This window comes from Amphibalanus amphitrite, unplaced genomic scaffold (assembly GCF_019059575.1).
Source record: "Amphibalanus amphitrite isolate SeventyFive unplaced genomic scaffold, NRLGWU_Aamphi_draft 000092F_arrow, whole genome shotgun sequence".
Lineage (NCBI taxonomy): Eukaryota > Metazoa > Arthropoda > Thecostraca > Balanomorpha > Balanidae > Amphibalanus > Amphibalanus amphitrite.
The window spans coordinates 880,637-901,597 of NW_024881588.1; the positions used below are offsets into that span (position 1 = coordinate 880,637).

Below are 20,961 nucleotides of genomic sequence, written 5' to 3' on the forward strand. Positions count from 1 at the left end.
GTTTCATGTTTCATTGGGGCTCACGTGACCCTCGACAGCGACGTGTGATAGGCAGCTTATAGGCAGCTTCGTTTGCATGTTGTGCCGTACCTTGTGACATGGTTCAAAATTAGCACTAGCTGAACTGGATTGTGCTACATCTTGTCAGAGTCTTGCGAAACCTTAGATTTTAAAAAGGGCTCATATGCTTGATTATTGATATGTGAAATGTGTCAACAAACTTTCGGGACACCCTATAGGCGGCGTGCGGGGGCAGGCACGGGAGAATGTGGGATGAACGCTAAAAGTGGGGCTGGAAGTGGCGCATCGGCAGTTACAGTGGTGCGTTATATAACCTTGGAGCTACATTACATCCACAGCAACACAGCGATATGTTCAATAAAACCAGCTTACCTGAGGGAGATGTGCCCGCACAAGTAACTAAACGTCAAGTTGTCTGCATGTTAACTCATAAACGTCTTGGTCAGTCACTCACTTGACCATGTATTTTCTTGACACTGAAATTACCCGACAAAATTACCCTCCACTCAAAAACGCGTCAGTAATCATATGCCTCTCTATATTTGGAGCCCGTCGGTCTCGTGCTTCCATCACTATTCTGGGTCGTGGCATTGGATCCACTCCGTCACGTGATGGCACCACGGAGAGCCTAGCCAGGGCCGGGCCCAGTCACATGACTGCGACCGGGTGGCCTTGACGGGCGCCACGTGGTGGGGCCGCACGTGTTTGGTGCACGTGAGAGGGACACCCCGGGGTGCAGGCAGGCCCGCAGGTGGCTGGAGTCGGGACGGGCTCGTGGGGTCGGGCCGGTCGGTGTAAATGTGAGACGGGACCGGAGAAGGAGCGGGAGGGCAGGGTGCTCCGTGCTTCTGGTTCCTGGGTGTCGGCGTTGTTTCTTCAGATGGTTAACGGATCCCTGGCCCAATCTTACCAAATGCCGTGAATGCGCATTCACGGCATTTGGTAACATTCAGAACTATTCCACAAGTCATTTATTCATTCGTTCAGGCAACATTCATAATCATTAACGCTACCAAAATCATCGGACAAGAGTAGCTGGGTGTAAATAAAAAGGATATCTTTGATATCAGTGCCGTTAACTCCGGCCAGTGCTGCCAAATCCTATTTACGGCATTGTTAAGATTGGGCCCCTGATTCAGATAGGTGGTTTGGGATGCTACAGGACCGGCATACTTCCCAAATAGGTTATCTAGTTTCCAAAGATTCCTCGGATCTCGCTTCCTTGTAATGCATTGCTGCGCAACTTAACGCTCGCCCGTATACGGGGGGGGGGGGGTCAAACGAACTCCCTTGGTTTTTCGCGAATGACTCGTGTAAAAAGCGGCCGATCACGACGAAACTTTCATTACCCTCGCGTTAATCAATTTTACACCCACCCTGAAAATTTCATCGCCCTGACCCAAAGGACCTTTGACCTGTGACCTACTTTTCGAGACCATGTTCGGTCGGAATCGCGATTCGGCGTATGTCGATCGCATTAGCCGCGCAGTCTTTTCGGCGTAGTTTTAAGCGTTCAAACACGTGATATGATGTTGCTCCCATGCATTAGGGTGGGTGTTAAGGTCACCTTAACCCGCGCCCGGCTGGGGGTCCTGGATTTCCACGCCCTGCTGGGGGGGGGGGGTGTTTGAACACCCCCCCTTCTAACTCGGCTCCTGGGCCACGTAGCGATACGCGGAAGGCGGCGTTCGAAAGAGCGTCAAAAATAATGAGGAAATCACTTCGGTCAATTTTTTGGTCAGGTCAAAGGTCAGGTCACCAGAGGTCATTGAAGGCAAATTTTCGCCGATTTCCAGGTCGAATGTCGAAAATTTCCAAGAAGCCAACGCATAACTCGGGAACCAATAGAGCTACAGCGCCGCGGAAAAGCGCATTCGATAGCCCTATTAACGCCCTTTCTGAATATTTTTCTCAGATTTGACCTAACGTCAACGGTTTTGCCTGCAGGGGGCAAAAACTGCAAAAATAGCCGATTTTTTCGGAAACAGTTTTTCTGCAATAACTTTTGACCCAAGCATTGTACGAGCTTACTTTTACCGGCATCGTGTTCCTCTCGTCAAGACGCATCGAACGAACTATAATTTGACCTTGAAAGGTCAACTTGAAAATTTGACCTCAGGTCAAGGTCATGACCTGACCGGAAAGGGTCATGTTGCATATCAGTCGATCCGTATCGTCGAGCTGAACACATCTAAGGCGTTTTCATCGCTCTAGCATGCCTCTATCAAAAGTTATTTGCGAAAAACTGTTAGATACCATTCGTGACCTAAGATGACCTCAGGGCATAAGCAGGGGTCACAGACACCATTTTCATGTTCAGTGTGTCTAAACCACTTGTAATTCAGTGGTTGGGAGTGTTTATAATGTCTTTCGTCCAAAACAGGCGCATTTCAATTTTCTCCCATTGACTTATAATGGTGAGGTCGCAAAATTGACCTGACCTTAGGTCATCGATATCAAAATTCTGAGATATACATTTTGTACATGCTAATGCTCTTAGCAATCGCTGAAAGTTTCAAAGCGATCGGTCACTCGGTGTAGCTATGACAGACATTGAAACTTTTTATGAGGTGAGGTCACTTCGAGTGACCTGGTGACCTGACCTTGAATGACCTTGGTCTGAAATTTTCACAACATGTGTAGAATTGATGTATGATAAGGTGTACCAAAAACGGCGGCGCTCCGCGCCGCCGTTTTTGAGATATTCGCGAAAAACCACAGGGGGGGGGGGGGTGTTCAAACACCCCCCCCCCAGCAGGGCGCGGGTTAAGCTCAGGTCAGGTCATTGACCTTTGGTGACGTCTGTTCACTTTCGAGTTTTACATGTTTTTAGGCTAGTCTTTTTTTTAGCTAAATTCGAATTTAGCAACCATTTGAACATTAACGAAGTACTATTGGTGCCTTCGTAACATGTTACGAAACTGTCAGAGACGGCTGATACCTTCTACGAATACCCGGCGGCCGGCAGGACACCTACTGGTTGACCTGACCTGACCTGACCTGACCCGACCTGGCCTAAATGCATGAAGACATCATCTGTGATCAAAGCTAACATGATATTCGTGATCAGCACCCCGAAATACCTCATAGCAGCTACACTTTACGAAGTTCTAACAGGTCCCGATTTTTCCGACTTTTGGGTCATTGGCCTGACCTGGAAGGTCAACCGATGACCTAGGACCTTAAAGTTGGGTATCGTCGGCTTCCTCTCGTCACGGGCAACACGCTCGTCTTTCTTTCCCGGGAAGCTCTAGCTCGATCAGGGGCGAAACGGCAAGGGGTGCCCCCCCCCCCCCCCCCTCCATACGTTCGCGGCTGGCAAAACACCAATACGGGCGAGGTTAAATCAAGCTCCCCAAAATCAGATGTTAGTGAATTGTTCCGTGCGAAGAACACGCAAACTTTCAGTTTCGGACGCTACAACTGATGGGCTATTCTCTAAAAGGTCTTCTGGGTCCGCTAATGCTGCATTTGGTGTTATTTGGTGAATAGATTTGGTGACGTGTGATATTTGTAGTAGATCAGGATACTTGGTGAGTTGTAGGTGCCTAACCTTTTGACCATTGTTTCGCTTTATTTTGAAATAGATATTTCCATACTAATAAGTGATGGAAGATCATTATAATACCCATCTGTGATCTGACGGCATTACAACTATAACCGTTGAAATCTAATTTCCATCGAGAAACTGAGACTCACGGAACCATCTCCGATCAGTGTGAGGCAAATGAATTGTACAGTTTTATTTTCAAAAATGTTGTTCAGCTTTCGAGACATATTACTTATTAGACATTTAAACGTTCTTATTCTGTTGCTTACCCGAGCTTCCTCGATTCTTTGGCTATAGTGAAGCCTGCGTGACAAACTCGCTTAGCATATGATTTAGCTTCGGGAATCCATTCATTCAAAGCATTTGGAAGTGAAACGAAAAACACATGGCAATAAAACTGATGAGATCTCGTCTTTAATTCATGATTGGCGTCTGGCCCTAGACAGAGACATCAGCAGCGGCCGTTTAAAACACACCCACTCTTCGCCGGCTCCCGGAACAAGCTTCTATTCACGAGGAACATAACAGAGCACCAGGGCCCGCGGCCGAATACCGGCGCCCGGCCAGCCGCAAAAACGGCCTCGATCATGAGGCGGCCATGCTGGAGGAGCGTGGTGCCGCCGCCGCCGCGTCCAGCGCCCGCGGCGGCTAGCCCGGCCACCGAGCGTGGCCGCGGGCTGCTGCCGCCGCGCTCCGAGCTGAGCTGAGGAGGCCGGCGCGGGCCGGGTCGGGCCGGGGCGCGCCAGGTCGGCTCGTCCTCTAGGTGCCCTTGCCGGGGGCTCGGTGCCGGGCCGGCCGGCCTCCCGTCGCGGCCGATCCATCTGCGCCGGCCGGCCGGCCGCATCAGGTGGCTGTTCGGGCCGGCGAGCGGCGCGCCAGAGTCCCAGTCTGCCCGTTTGGGTCGGGGCTGCCCTGTCGTAACTGACGGACGCGTCCGCAGGGCCGCGGCGTGTCGTAAATGTGCTGCTCGGCTGGCGGCTGGTATCGCTCATGGTGCACGCTGCTCGCGGTAATTGAGGCAGCTTGGGTGCCAACTGATAGGCTGCCAGCTGCACATATCAATCGTTCCTGTTGTGGCTATTGGTTGCAATGCCTGCTCCACGTTAATTTGATATTAGTTAAGGGTACCTATGTTACCTATTATTCCGGGTATCATCATCATGCAGGGCGATCTACATTTAGGCCTGAATGGCCAGGGTAATGTATAGGTTGTTTTGAACGGCGCTTATCCCTCTCCCCGGCCATTTTTCACCTCTCCATTGCACTTGGCTTCCTTACATACCTACGCACGTCACGCTGAGAAGTGTGTTTTCTTGTAAATTATGATCTCGCGGCTGTTGTTTGAGGCGGGAAGCGCCCTTTGCCTCTGTTGGACTGACCTGAAAGAGAAGATTCAGGAGCTGACACTTTTTGCTCTTGTTTTGACGTAAATATTAGTACAGTAGGTAAACAACAACGTAACTAAATCAGTTCCAGATAATAGAATAGCACCTTGATACGCACTGCATGATTGTATAACGACGGATGTCAATATGATAAAATCATATATTGTTAGATCTAAACCAGGGCTGCGGAGTCGATGGATTTTCGGCGACTCCGACTCCGGCTCCGACTCCGGCTTTCAAAAACCAGCTCCGACTCCGACTCCGACTCCGGGCAGAATTGTCGACTCCGACCGACTCTCGGTGACTCCGACTCCGACTCCGGCTCGGGTTTCTAAAATCGACTCCGACTCCGACTCCGACTCCGGTCATAACTGTCGACTCCGACCGACTCCGACTCCGACTCCGACTCCGCAGCCCTGAATTCTAAACCGTCGCTCGCTCCATTCTCCCGGTTTTTCACTGCTTACTGGGATCACTTTGGCGCTTCACGACTTTGCCATTTGATGAAGTCAGTTGTAGAGTTAGAATGATTTGTAATAAAGGCGAATGTTAACCCTCTCCGCTTTTTTATACCGGCAATGGAAAACTAAATATAATGGAAACGTATCACTCATAACTGAAAATGTGCGCACAGTTACCACCGTCGACAGTCATGACCCTGTAGTTAGGCGCCCCGGTGTCGTAACCTGTCCAGTGCCTGCGGCTGGCGTCCCGCAGGGCACCGTCCTATCTCCTCCCCTATCTTACCGTTTCACTATTCACCTACTGTGGGGTGGAATGTGTCACATGATTGGTCCGACGGCTTCTGACGTCACGACTGGCTGATATCGAACCTGTTCCCTCCATAAAATGACGTCAGCTCTTTCACGAAGAGTTGGTCCGTTTTGAAACTGGTTCTCACAAGAAGAAAGGCGTTAAATCCCCCAGAGATTTTGTTCTTCTCCGACTACATTTACTAACGACGTCATTTATCATTATTGGATGCCGACAGTTTCTTCTGTCATTCATATTATGAGCCTGCTAAATCGGAAAGTAGCGATGAATGAGGTGATGAGTGTCACGCTAACCTGTGCTATCAAAGTGAATTTTGGGAGGTGCGTCTATATTTGGGCAACTGGGTTTTAGTAAAAGTAAAGGTAACATATTCGCGTACACTGTACAGTGTAGGGGAAGCGGGGGGAGCACCGCCACCTTAAGCATTTCTGCTCACCGAGCTGATATGCGTAGTAAAAACGAAGCTCTTTTGCATTCATGTGAAAGTAGGAATGTTTTCCTACATGTTGGCATAGTTTCCAGCGCTCCATTATAAAATTTCGCTACTTTACAGACATTGAAAACAAGTCCTGCATTTTCCGTCCTCCAAAAAATGTGCGGGTAGCACCGCCACTGATGGCGATGTTATCCACAGATCGGCCTTACGGTGACAGCCACCCTTGGAAGCGTTACTGCTGTCTGAAAAAGTAACTCAAACTCATATAAGACACACAAGAGTTGGTTGTCAGTTTGTCACAGATCAGACTGTTTGTTGCGGACAATATGCATACAAAGCATGACAAATTCACGTTTATTTCGAAACATCCAGTGAAGTTAAACGTGAGGTTAAACAGACGACGTTTGCGGCCTAACTAAAGCTCTTCTCCGAGCTGAGTGAATCATCATTGCGGCTTTATCCATTTTGCCACCCCTTGGGGTAGCACCGCCGAGCATGGCGGTGTTACCCCACACACAGTCATGGACCGACCACGTCCAGACGGGAAAACAAGCCGGGACGCGATTCTTCTGTAATTCCTTTCTCAACGAAGAGCACTTCATGCCCTCAAATTTAACGTAAAAATCAAGGCATTTTGACTTCAAATGACCACTTACTTGCTGCTAAAACATGCCAAATGATTACAACGATGGTTTGAAATTCACAAAATGGGCAATTGCGATCTCAAAATCAAATAAATCTTAGCGAAACCTACCTCACGCGGCGTCCCGTTTCCGTTCGGACACCGAAATGGCGGGTGTTTACATTTACAATTCAGAGTTTTGCCGATAGAGAGGATGGCGGTGTTTCCCACATGGCGGTGCTACCCCCGCTTCCCCTACTCCATATAAGTAATTCGCGTACAGCGTACAGCAATCATAGGCGGCGGAACGGGAGGGCACCGGGGCACCGTGCCCCTTTGATTTTGGCATTTTTTTAACTGAAGGTGTTCCGCCGCTACTGACAGCAATTCGCGTACAGCCCATGTGTGCTGTCGAGTATTATTGCAATTAATTGTATGAGGCTTGAGTTGTGGTAATGTCACAATTTATGTAGCCTTTCTGATGAAAATTGACGAATTTTGAAGCAGTGTGGAAACAAAGTTGTATAGTTTTCTCTCTATTCTGAAAAAAATGACAAGTTTTCATTGATTTAGGGCGCTGCAAGTTTTGTTTTTGTCCCAACTGCCCCGTTTGGATCCGAAAGCGTTCGTTTATTATTTGAGAAGCAAAATATCAATCGTCTTTCACCATACTGTGCTATCATTGGCGATTGGCTTTTTTAATTATTTCGTTCGTCTGTTTTAATCTGTCCCACAACTACAGTGTCTCTTAGTTATTTTAGTATTTGATAGCAAGATCATTTATTTTATTTCTTACTTTCACACCACTGGCATATTTGTATCGTATTTCTGTCACCCAGAGGAGCCACTGACCGAGTGGCGGGGCCGGTCCCGTGACAGGCCCGGCGTGACGGTCAGTTTTTCTCCCGAGATTCAGTTCGGAGAATCCGCCGGCGGACGAACCCTAATCGTAGCTGACTGGCTGAGAGCGGAATGGAGCGGCCAGAAGCGGCACACCTCGGCGAAACTGCGCCACAAAGGCCGCAGAACGGGGAGACGGGGAGGCGGCGGCGCCCTGAGAGATGACTGGAAATGGACGCCACCGAACTGGGGATTTAACCGATTGATGCGGCCCCGTCCCACTCCTGGCTCAGAATAGATCTCTAAGAGGGAGCGCAGGGAGAAAATATTCGGTTCCACGAAAGCGAAGAGCCGGCGGGCCTTTTTGGGCCTGGCGGTTGCCTAATGGACAGTTGCGTGTATCACAGAAATGCGTTGGGCAATACTGGTGGGTACACACTGACCTTGGCCAAAGCATCCACCCGTGTAATTGTGTAGACACGTCGGGGCACTTCTATTAGATGATTCAAATCTACGTGACCTTTATTGGTATTTCAGCCTTGAATAGTAATCTAGCCACATTTATCAGACCAAGTTCACAAGTGCGTGCCTAATGTGCGATCTGCTTGAATGTTTCTAAATGAAAAAGGAAGTAATTGGAGCGTTTTCGTTAAAAACTGTCATCGCACTTTCAATATCAGCAATAATCACACGCAGATCTGTCCATCCCATGGTCCACATCGCCTCCTTCCCCATACGGCGCGGCGCCGATATGTTTTACGAGTCTCCGCCCGGGGGACAGAAAGCGTGTCCGACGTTTTTTCTTCTCCTGTCGACGACCCCGGTCAGCGACCTGGTTTGTAACACTTTCACCAGTCGGTGGGCCGGGCACCGGCGACCGAGCCAGGAGTCCCGACGGATGGCGCGCGCAGGGACGGCTCCGTCACCGCTACCGCCGAGGACGACTGCCCTGACCTGCCCCAATGGTGGGGCCGTCACGATACGATCTCGGCCCGCCGCCGCCGCCGCAGCGGCAGCAGCAGCAGCAGTAGCAGCGGCGTGCGTGCGTATGCCCTCGGGGACGCGATTGGCACGGGTAGTATGAAGGGAGGCTGTGCGAGCCGATGGGACTGCAATTTTTTTCAAGTTCTTGGCATGAGGCGTCGGGCTCAAATCATTTTAAAAAGCTTCTATGTATTTTTGTTAAGTAAAAAGTATTTTCACACGCCACTTTTCTATTTCCCGTCTCTGCACTAATTATAAGGCCCCCGGCGTCCGGTTGAGTTTGGCGGCAGCATCTCGTCGAGGCGGCCTCTAGTGACTGCATTTGTGTCACATAACAATAACACCGGCGACTGCAACGTCGAATAGCTAGTATCATAGCTGATTTTTGAAAGGTAGAGTGTATCTTCGGTCCATTTTCTATGGTCGTCTGTTCTTCTACACCACGTATGATTCCCGACTGAAGAAACAGTAGAAGAAAACATTTATGAGGATAAGATGTTTGTTTTTATCGGATCCTGTGAATACATTAATCTGTTTTGCTGCTATGGTAACGAGCACACTGCACAGTGCACTGTGCACAATAACACTGCACATTTACACATACCTATTAACATTTATCGTTATTATTTTTAGGACAATTAGTGATGTCAAATAGGCCTATTTACCGTATAGCTTTAAGGCATGCCTTCATGAGCCCGGATGACGAATATTAGTATGTGGACAGTTGGAGGGAATACTGTGCCGGATGGCGTATCAGAGACTGCGTCGCAGCATGGGCTCTAGCGGAGACTGCAGTGACGATGACACGATAGCACTACGAGCAGCACGGTGACGAAGGGCGGCGGGTCTCAGTGTAAAGGGCCGGTAATCCATTCAAAAATGCAGAAGTCGCACAAGAGACGCCTGTTTATCCTTCTGTCACTGATTGCTTCACAATCGGTGGACACTGAAGGCACGCTGGTATCGTTTTGTGGTGTCGCATTTAATACCTATTTCGCACGGTAGCAGTGATTCGATTTCCGCTCGCTCACCGTATTAGACGGGTTTTGTTCATGCTACTGCAGGTTTGTGCTGAGATCACCATTTTCACCTAACGAGGTCTGGTCGACCTCACAGTCAACCATTGGAGCTGGTCGGGTTCGATCTCACAAGGAGCTGCCTGATACTCGCCATTGGGCGTCGCAGTCGCCGGTGTTATTGTTATGTGACACAACTGCAGTTACTGGAAGCTGCATCAGAAAGACAGCGCCGCCGTCTCGGTGCGAGGTGTTCGCCTAAACAGCTCGGTATCCTCTCGTGGATATTTCTCGAGCCCTTCTGTCGGCTGGAACCAGGTCACTGGCGGTGGGATCAGTTTCACTGGGTCGCGCTGACGAGGCCGAAAGCGTCTGAAAGAAAAGGGGTGCCCTGACACCACGACCACAGCATGGACACAGGACATCTTTGGAAGCAATGACTGACTTAGCACCAAACACTTTTCTTGACTCTGGTCTCATACGAATGTTTTATTAAATAATTTCTCTTGATGACGACCATCCTTTTTGTAAACGACCTTATTCCCTTGTCTTAAACGTTTCTAGCTCGACAGTGAAACATATCACATGTGTCCACGAGGTTCATCCTTGATAAGATCTAAATACAAATGACAAGTAGTATAATTATTCCATAGTAGTCTCATCCTTACTAAATACTAAGCTGACTTAGCCCAGACGTCTAGGGTCGTTCGCTACTCCGGTAATCGGCTGGTAGCGTGATAAAGATAGTGATTTCGCCCTCATAATCATACCATTTTCTTTGTCATCTATTCGTATTCAATGAGATACTTCCTAATCCTAAATATCCTCCTCAATATACCTGCGAGAGCCCACGCGGAGTGACGCGCGTCAATATTCATATTTCCTAAACAGCCTCCGTCCAATCTGTCAGACTCGAATGAACCTGTTGTTAGGCGCTGGCGTTTACCAAGGTCAGGTGACCGCCAGGGGCGGGGGTCCCCCGGACGGTGGTGGCGGCGTTAAATCTCCAGCACAGCGGGAGGCACGCTCAAGGTCAACCAAGGTCAATGGGAAATGTTCTGGAATGGATGGAGGCAGTGTGTCGGCAGCCTCCACTCCACTGAGAGGTGTTTTTCCGCTATCAGACATTGGTGAATGATCCACCAGTCTCGTACGGAGGGCGCTCCTTACTGCGGTATGGGTCATTTGCTGCGCCCTATTCATCGGGTCGGAATGAGCGGCCTAAAGACGCCCAAACGACTGCACGTTTTTATTAGTGGTGTGTAGTAATAGCCTCAATGGTGGTCGTATTGTTCGAAGTAGAACGATTGAAGGAGCGTGAACAATTTGAACGTTATAGGTCAACATTCAGTGTTCAGATGCTGATAGCCGATTCGGAGGTTTTCAGGGACTGGTAAAGCTCACATATTTGATCGGTTCGTCTTGCTTGCGAGACGAATTGCAATGTTTTATGAGTTTGTTTTATGAGTTTTTACGATTTATGGGTTTGACCAGTGTTCCTGTTTTGTTTCTTCGTGAAAGTTTGTTGAAATTCACTGCTCACCAGTTACCTACATACGTGTTGCGCTACAAAATTCCACCAATGCACAGTGGCCCTTTTTCAGAATTAGCACGCATAAATTCAAAATATTTTTTCTCTTCTTTTGAGTAAAAAGCAGTCTTATCGTGTGCAAAACATTCCAAACTATCCGATGGTGCTATTTTTACCTCCTAAAAAATAGTTATCTTTGGTAAAACTGACCGCAAAATCGAAGTTTGTCGAGAGGCGCGCGGACACCACCGGCGGACCCTAAAAAGTAGAGTGAGATGAACATCAATTTGTAAGACTTTCGATGCAAAAATATTTGAAATGAGTGGCATGGCTGTGAAGCTGAGTTTACGTAGAAGCCCTAGAAACCACTATTTTCATTATATAAACTTAAATAGACCACTTTTGCCGAATATTGTGGACACAATAACAGGACAATTATTAACTGGAGATGGCGGCATACATATGAAGCTTTATGTTAAGTGGCACACTCTGGAACATGTCGTATTATACATCGTTCGAATCGCCGATCTCTTCTGACCATGTCCACCAAAGGGCATCGCGCCATTTTGCGCCATTTTGCTTCTACGGTGGATAACGTGAGCCAGTTCAGTTCGCGAGCGGCTGTGGCTCCTGTTCGATACGACTAAGCTCATTGACCTGGCTCGAAGCTAGTGTCACCTGGTGTGCGCCTAGATGTGGCTTGACTTTTGCCACAAGATGTGCTAATTGAAATTATACTAACGGTGGCTGGCAACAGCTGTAGATGCGGTCACGTGACGCCCTGGGGCGTCCTGGCGGTCAGTGCAGCGCGGTCGGCTGGCGGGCTCGCCACACTTGCGTTCGGAGCGGCCTGGCCGGCGGGCGAGCCGTACGAACGTGCGCCAAATCTTGGGCCGAGCGGCCTGTCGCTGTTGGGCCGAATATCCTTGGTCAGTTCGTTTCTTTTCTTCTCTTTGCATTGGCAGGGAATACGTCCTTGATCACGTGTTGATGTCTTGCACCACTTTCAGGTAATGTGGGAATTAATGCGTGCTAATTCTGAAAAAGGGCCACTGTGCAATGGTGGCATTTTTGTTATTGTTTGTCGCTTTCAATAGGCACCGAAGCTGTGGCGCCTCGCCATGCCTCTGGCGGTCACCATTTATATCCAGCAGCTGCCGCGTCACAGCACCACTGGCTAAAATAGGCCTCGATCACTCTTCCCGCGCAAAAACAATTACCATTGAAGCCAATTGAAGATGGCATTTCCCACCATGCGAGTCTCTAACTTCAAGGCACTCTATACCACGTATGTACGCCCGCACATTGAGTACTGCATGCAGGCTGTTGGACCCTATCTCAGGAAAGATATAAAGGTTCTTAAATCAGTCCAGCGTCGTGCTACAAAAATGGTACGTGAGGTGCGCCACTTATCATACATGGAAAGACTCAAACACCTGAAGTTAATGAGCATAGAGGACCGGCTGAGAAGGGGAGACTTAATTTGGACTTACAAGCTGTTGTCAGGGAAAGTAGCTGTCGACTGCAACCAGTTTTTCAAACCCAGTGAAGAGGGCAGAACCAGGGGACACAGCCTAAAGCTGGAGAAGAGAAGATGTAGGATGCTATTACGGAGCAAGTACTTTGCAAATAGAGTAGTAGCAGATTGGAACCAGCTCCCCGAAGAGGTTGCAACAGCACCCACAGTCAATGGCTTCAAGAACGGCCTCGATCGCCTTTGGGCAACAGAGCAGTGACCATTAATATGTCCTATACATCCACGAAGTGGGCCCGAATTAGACCTAGTCTACTCCCCAGCCCACTAGACACCTAAACCTAAACCTAAACCAAACTTCGCGCTCACACTCTCTCCTCGCCTTTTTCGACCAGCACCAACTGCGCAAGTGTCCTTGCGTGGATGCGTGTCTCGTCATCAGCATTCGGCACGGCCGTCCCTAAGCAGCTTGGCATTCTGCTCGCACCACGTGCGGCTAGAAAACACCGGCCACCACCCGGCCTGTATGGTAAAAACTGGCCCGACCCGGCCCGGCCCCCGACATCCCCGGGCCACCCGGCGGCGTCTGCGCTTGTGCGTAGAACGCGATAGATAATATACGCGTAGCGCGCTTATTTGGGTGCCTTCGGGGCCGCCAGCGAAGGACACTTCCTCAGTTTCTCAGCGGCAGATTGGTATTTTTGCCTCGGATACGGGGTAGGCGCGGTGCACCCAGGCACCGGCGGGCTGGGTGCGTCCCCTCTAGTCAGCTGGGTGCGCCGGGGCACGCGCTGATTGGTGGCTGCCCGCCCGGCCGCGGTCCCTGGCGGCGACCCGGTCAACTGAGCCGGCTGCCGGCCGGGGCTCAGTGTTTCGGCGACCGGCGGAACGCGCGCAGTGGGGCCAGTCGCGGAACTGGGGACAGATAGGTGCCTCAGTGCTCGGGAAAGTGATAGTGACACTTAGCGAGGACATTGGCTAAGGTGAGAAATTCCACCGACTGACAAATAACTATCATTCATTATCTTTTTTTCGGATGATTTTGGATCTTTGGACTCGTCTCGCTTTTGTTTACGTTTAGAAAGCAGGCGTTTATTTTCTGTCTATGAAGGGCGAAACTATGAAATTTTCAGTTTTCACAAATGCCTGCAAACGTATGCCATGCATGCTCTCCTCATTGAAAAGGTTGCTATTCGCTCTAAGGTTTTGTCATCGATATCGCTTTTTCAGTTTTCATTTAGGCATGTGATGTGATTTTTTTCAGGCATGCTAAGATTTTATACATTGCGAGGGGTAGAAGTCCATAATGCAGCTTTTTTTATTGAAGGTGGCACACCTTCAATAAAAAAACAGCTGTACCTTTTGGAGGCTGATAAAACACGCGGGATCTACAGGGTGTCCCATAAGTTCGTTCTCACATTATGCTTGCATGTGAAACAGAGTACATTGCGTTTTGGTATATTTATGACCCCTCAATGTGCTCCCCATTTAATAGGCAAACACATGAATGCATGCTGCGGCATGCCAACCGGCATGTTTGGCTGCATAGCAGGCTTAAAGTTAACCCAGACTGACTTGACATGCGCCGTGAGCTCCTCGAGGCTGGAACAGCGCTACGCTTCGACGAGCCTCAACTTCAGCATAACCAACAAATCTTTATGAAATTTTGATCCGATGAGGTACCTGGCATGTGATCTTGCCACAAACGCCTGTCACAATCTCCTTGCACCGCTTTTAAGCTTTGCTTGACCTGTGCACTGATGCACTGTCTTGCCTGAAGATGGGCCTACGACCTCCCGGATGCCATTTTCTCCTCTATAAATGTGTTCATACTCGCGGTTCGAGTTCAGCTTGAGGGCTGAATTTCCTCCTAGATGTTCTTGGAAAAGCATTCTGCTTCCCAAAACTGTTTCTGGGTTGCCACTTGTAACTTGATCAACTCCAGAACGCCTATAACCCCACAACACAGTGACCCTGGCCTTTTGCATAGGAACATAACGGGACGAAATGAAGGCCTCCTCCTTCGCCCTTATGGGGTTGTTTTCGGGTTTGGACGGGTGTTTCATCTCGAACGTGGACTAGTTAGTCCAGATGACCTGGTTGATGTCATCAGCCCTCTAGTTTTGTTTAGCCTCAGGCATAACGAAACTCATGTTTGGCCATTTTAAGACGTTTTTGACTGTTTTGTGCCCTCCGGTAAGCAAAGCTTAAGTCACCTTGAGTTATGTACCCCGAAAGAACACTCTTAGACAGCTGGTAATCCATCCTGAAAAGTCTGTTTACCAACTTTCTAACCCTTTGACCTTTTTGATGGCCACTTTGGCGCCACACAGTTTTGGCCACTTGGCTCATTCCTGAGGGCTGGCTAGAAAGAGGATAAACTTGCAGTGATTGACTCCCAACAAATCATCGGCGTCACTTGCTGACTGTGCGTCCAGTTAGCGATGGATATTAGCTACAGACTGGTAGGCCTCAATCACCCTCAATCGTCGCGAATGGTCACGTGCTGACTAAATACTGAGACGTACCCGTATCGGAGACCTCTATGTTGCGGCGTTAGCCGTCTCTGTAGGAAGCGGGCTCTCTAGCAAAAACTATTTTGTCTACAGAAATTAGCTACTGTGGAGCATATTTCTACCAGCCATGGCAACCATGTAAGCTCAGTTACGAACCAATTTCAGCGTGCCTTTAAGCAAGAAAGCCTAAAAACGTAAAATTTAGGTGAGAACGAACTTATGGGACACCCTGTAGTTCTGGCGGTTTGCGGATCACATGCGTACCTTCTATTGTTGGTATCGAAGCTGTCCTTTTTCTGATATTTGTTTAAGAAAGGCGTCTATTTGCGAATATGCTTATTTTTTCGGTTTACATGTTGGATTTCTAACCTTTTTCCGGCATAGCAAGATTAATTGTCTGCCAGTGATTGATTATATTTTCTTCTAAAAGAAAACAACCGACTGACTACTCCTATGAGATAAAATTGCTGCAACAATTGACTTTGCTGGATCCTGATGGGTTTAAATCTAACCACGGTCCGCACGTAAAGCAGTGCTGCAGAGTGCAGGTGTTGCTTTTTCATGTTTTGCGACCTATCAAAGCCATTTATGAGGATTCACAATTCCCATCTGCCCGTTGCCCCTCGTTCCTAGATATCGGGCTTGCACAACCTCTGACATTCACTTTTCAGAAACCGCACCACTGTCCTTACTACCTTCCCTATATATTCCGTTCAAACTGTAGCAGATCTCTCATATAAGACGATGAAGTTGAATCGAATGGGTTAAAGTAATGGTTCGACCATCGTCTGTTGTCAAGTATATCGGAAAAGGTTCAGAAAACTTTGAACATAAGACAATGACGCGAAACATTCTCATAGTGTAGCGTAAGGTCGGAAGTTAAAAATGTGAAGAACTTGTTGTTCGTGTTCTTGGTTGTCCCGTGTCCGTGCTTGTGATGAACTGATACGTCACGCCTCATTTTGCGAAATAGCGGGATAAGTTACGTAACCTCTCACAAAGCACACATTCCATTAAAAACATGACGCATATGTGCTCTGCATCCCAGTTCGTTTGCTTCATAACCTACTCACTGAACTGGAAAAACAAGGTACGCTGTTTTCCATGGTTATGTTTGATTTCAAGAAGGGCTTTGACCTTGTTGACCACACTATACTGATGCAGAAACTGATTTCGATGGGACTCAGGGCTGAATACACCAAGTGGGTCTCCTCCTTTCTATCAGACCGGCAACAGCGCGTAAAGATGCCGGATGGTTCCTTGAGTGGGTGGAAGAAAATAACATGTGGTACGCCCCAAGGAACATTGCTCGGGCCTATCGCATTTTTAGCCATGATTAATGATGCTGCAAGAAACACGCAAAAGAGATTGAAGTACGTTGATGATTTGACCATCTTTCAGTCGTGCTCAATCGACAGTATAGATGAAACGAGCACCTTACAACTTGTGACAAACGACATACACCAATGGGCAAACAAAAACAAGATGGTTATCAACACCGATAAGTGTCATGTGATGCACTTCTGCACAGCAAAGAAACCCATGATCTTACCGGACATCACGATAAATGGTGACAGCATACCAATCTGCAGTACAGCCAAACTTTTAGGTGTAAATATATCAAATAATTTGACGTGGGAAGAACACGTCAAAAATGTTGTGGCGCGCGCATCTAAGGCTTTATATATGCTCTACATCTTGAGACGATACAAACCACCTGAAGACCAATTGGTTAAAGTCTACACGACCTATATTAGACCGCTCTTAGAGTATTGTACACCAGTCTTCCATGCGGGTATTACTGCTTCTCAAGCTAAACAAATCGAGAGCGTGCAAAAACGGGCCTTAAAAATTATTGCAGGTTTTCAACATAGTTACCAGGATCTACTACAGAGGTTTGAAATGGATAGTCTTGCAGACAGGAGACAGAAGATGTCCCTCCGACAGGCGAGGCAATTGCTAAAAAATGAGGCTCACCGAGAAATGCTGCCACCTACGAGAGCAGATGTAAGCGGACGGAACACTCGCAACATGGATATGCTGCAGCCCTTCTGCTGCAGTGCTCGCTTAAGAAAATCAGCAATCCCGTACATGACCTCACTCCTCAATGAAGACATGTGTATGGAACTGTAGAACGTGTTTGGTGTTTGCGCGCTTTGTACTGCATGGAACATGTGCTGTATGAGAGAATCCTCAAAGCCATGTACTGAAAATATACCGTCTCTCTCTCTCTCTCTAGTACATGCCATTCCGCGTAGCTATAAACCCAGTCAGTTTCATTAGCACCTGCTTGCATTCACCCCGCTCCCCGAGTGTCCTGCGGCGCTGACGTTTCGCTCGGTCGAACATTAGCCCGCCGGGGAGTGTTGCCATGACAACCCGCTGCCGCTGGCCCGAATCTGAGGGCGCCGGCCGCGACTGTGACTGCGACTGGAGGCTGACTGCCGGCTCTCACGCGACAGTGGCCGCCCATTTCGTGCTCTCGTGCAGTAGCCGTGCAGCCTGAGGCGCCTCATCAGCCAGTACTTGGTCTTGGGCGATCTCTGTAAACCCGGCCGGTGCAACATGCCGACTCTCAACGGCGCGCTGTCGGAACTGCAGATAGGATACATCGGGATAAGAATGTGGTTGGAAAAGTCGCCGAATGATAGATGATGACTATAGAAGTTTTTGTTTTCAACTCCGGCAATGCTTTTTTACTTGAGTAATTAAGTTCTTCCTGATCACTTCGGGGGTAGGCATTTACATTTTAAGATATTCAGCATTTCCTTTAATACTCATCTTGAATTAGTTTATCGTAATCGTAGGTCGCTATTTCGCTATTATAATTGTTAAAGTTGAAACGATCTCTCTTAGCACGTATCTTGGACACCCGACTTTGCTTTGGACGTTGTCCTCTGGTTGGGCTGGCACGCACCTCTCTCCTTTGCTTTCAGACCAGACCAAGCGCAGCTGAGCTGATCCAACCATGGATGACGAAAAACTTCTGGAGAGCTCCGGAGCGAAGCGTCGCTCCTTCCGAAAGCAGAAATCGACAGAGGAGGTAGGTCCGCAGGTTTTACCGCGGAGAAAGCTTCATAACCAGCGAGCATGGCCGTTGACTCATGCTGACCACTATGACTAGTACACAACGGCTAATAACGCAATCTGAAAACAATGGGAAATACCGTTGTTCGGTGTAAGGAGCGCAGTGAGTTTTGCGGTGTTGTGATCTGCGCTGTTGTATAGACTCGGTCGCGGTTTCTGGTGTGATCGGTGCAGCTCGGGGGGTGTTCCCGTCGCTCGGTCAACCACCGCGCCGGTCAGGAGCCGGCTAAAACAGCACCGAGATTTCGCAGGACGGCAGTCAGACGGTAGTGCGCAGTCGCCGCTGATTGCCACTATTTGAACTTTTTGGAAATGCTCTATTCCGGGGCAAATAAGCTTTATGTTATCTTGCATGCATTCTCAGAGATGAACTTATGCAGAAATACTAGACAGCGTCGGAGTTGATGACGTCTCGTAGTTAAGTGGAACAACGACCGCCTAGTATGCGGCCTACGGCGACTTGTTGCGGGGCCATTAGCTCGGGTCGTTATTTGGCGAGATCAGCGGCGGCACAATGATTACCCTCTCGCGTAAGTGGGCTGCGCCCGTGCAGATAGCCCCCGCCGGCGAAATACGTCATTCTGCACACAGCACCCATGATCACAGATAATGGGTTCTAGGGATGGGATAATGCCTTTGAGAAAGCTGTAAACGGCACGGAGCTGATTGAATGTCTGTTATGCGTAACGAGCTACCGCATCATAGTTTTGAGGATGACGAATAGTGCGCATCCAAACCATTTATCACGACTGTTATAATATATGCTTAATGATCGGATGCCTACGACAGGCAAGAAGCTAACATCATTCCCATCTTGATTGAAAAACGCCGCTTCTTTCAAAGTTTCTGTAGGTTTCTTGTCGAATTCATATTTCCCGACTGTATTGGTGCCTTTTGACATCATTTCCCAGAAGCCATTAGACACACAGCCGTCTCAAGGTCGGGCGTGGGCGGCCTTGCTTTTTATCCAAGCCAGTGCCCCTGTCATTGAAAATACCTCCGGATTTGGCCTAGTTAGGCGGCCTTTTCAGACACCTGTCGTTACGAGACCAGTTCCACCTGACGGTCGTTTGTTTTGCCGTATCGGCCGCCGTCTCCACGATACTGTATGTATAAGTCGGAATGCAGCCCCGGCGGCGACGCGCGCTTCCCCGCGGTGTCACGCGGTGTTCTGTCTGCCCCGAGGCGGTGCCGTGCCCCAGAGCGGTACCTTGTGCAGCTGCAGACGGCGTAAGGTGGACGTCATATGGCGTTTACGGCCCCGATCGCCCGTCTGTGACTCGGCTGTCTGGTATGGCGGCGGGCTGACGCGCTCCGACCGTCCGGAACGGGGCCGGCGCGGCCGCGGAGGCCGCCGCCGACCGCCGGAACAAAGTGTCCCGCCGACGGTCACGTGCTCGGAACAACGCGCCCACCGTGCGGCCAAGGCGTGTCACGTGATCGAACACAGCACAGCTGAGGCGGATGCTACAACAGGCCGTCAAATGCAGTGCAGCTGTAACCGCGCTTCACTAAGCCAGAGACGGTAAACCATACACTGCCAGTCAACTCACAATAGGGCTAATAACACCTCGCGTACCTGAAAAAGGCGCATTATCATGGGAAAGCCTCCGATTTTACAGAGCCGTTTGTGAACGGTATTCGTGCTCGGCTGTTTTCTCCGAGCTTCCAGTGTTTCCCGTGGTCCGTTTCGCGGTCCGATGCGCCGTGTGCGACCGACACCGGTCTACCGGGAGATTATCTGCCACTCGCCACCGTACCGGACCTGACCTCGTGTCACGTGTCACGAGCGTGCCTCTAACGTCAACTGACGGCACGTGTCACGGTGACGGCACGTGACTGGGATTAGTCGTCGGCAGTGACCGGCTCTCTGCACGTGAGGCGCGCTCGCCGGCCTGTTTGTTCACCATCAGCGAATTAGCGAAGTGCAACGTTTCTGCTTATCGTATACTTAGAAGACAATCACAGAAAGTACGTAATTGGGCGACATCAAAGATATAGATGTGTTAAATCAGCAAATAGAATTTAGGTCTGATTGGCTGCGAAATTTGCTAATTATTAACTAACTGCGGTGATACTACATTACTGAGGTGCATATTTGTGCAGATTTACTTTTATCAATGGTGGTAGTGTTTTATACCACCAGCTTCAGTAGATCGGTTCGTGGTCGACAATCTTGTCTAAAAATAGCCCAGCGCACTGGATTTGTTTTTCTTTGCAAGGCCTCAGCTCCCGGCTAAGTAGCTGGACGCGACACTTGATTGATGTGCGTGAGAGTCGCACTGTAATAAGGCGCGAAGCTCATCTCCTATTCATCGCAGTCGTTTCGGAATCCCCGCTGGGTAGCGCATTATTCCCAAACAACCTTGACTGCGGCAATATTCTCTTTTACTCTGAGTCGGCGATTCTGTTTTCCATTCGTTTTCGTTTTTCCTGCCCCGCGCTTGGTTCAGCTCCAGATGCTAGGCACTTTGCGCCGGCACCTTGACTAGTTGGTGGTTTGGGGCCGCGGCGGCGATGTGGCGGCATGCAAACCACGGCACAAGATCAGCTCCGAAGCACCTCTGAAGGTCACGGGGGCGTCCGCTGCACGGCGCCGGTGCGCAGTGGTCGGTCCTTACTCAATGACGGGACGGGAGGGGGAACATTTGTCCGGCCGGCCCGCCCCGCGCGTCAGGCCGGGTTGTTTGCGCGGCGTTTATCACGGCGGCATCTCGACATGAGT

At 49.3% G+C, this 20,961-nt stretch overlaps 1 protein-coding gene across 1 annotated transcript in view; it reads left to right on the forward strand.

Moving 5' to 3' along the window:
* The first annotated feature begins 13,428 nt into the window (after positions 1 to 13,428).
* The window catches only part of LOC122380179 (band 3 anion transport protein-like), a 76,991-nt gene continuing 69,458 nt past the window's right edge, over positions 13,429 to 20,961 (forward strand). The window contains exons 1-2 of the mRNA XM_043363115.1: positions 13,429 to 13,616; positions 18,086 to 18,192. Of these exons, the coding sequence (XP_043219050.1) occupies positions 18,118 to 18,192 (75 nt within the window). The 5' untranslated portion in view covers positions 13,429 to 13,616; positions 18,086 to 18,117. The remainder of the gene's footprint in view (positions 13,617 to 18,085; positions 18,193 to 20,961) is intronic.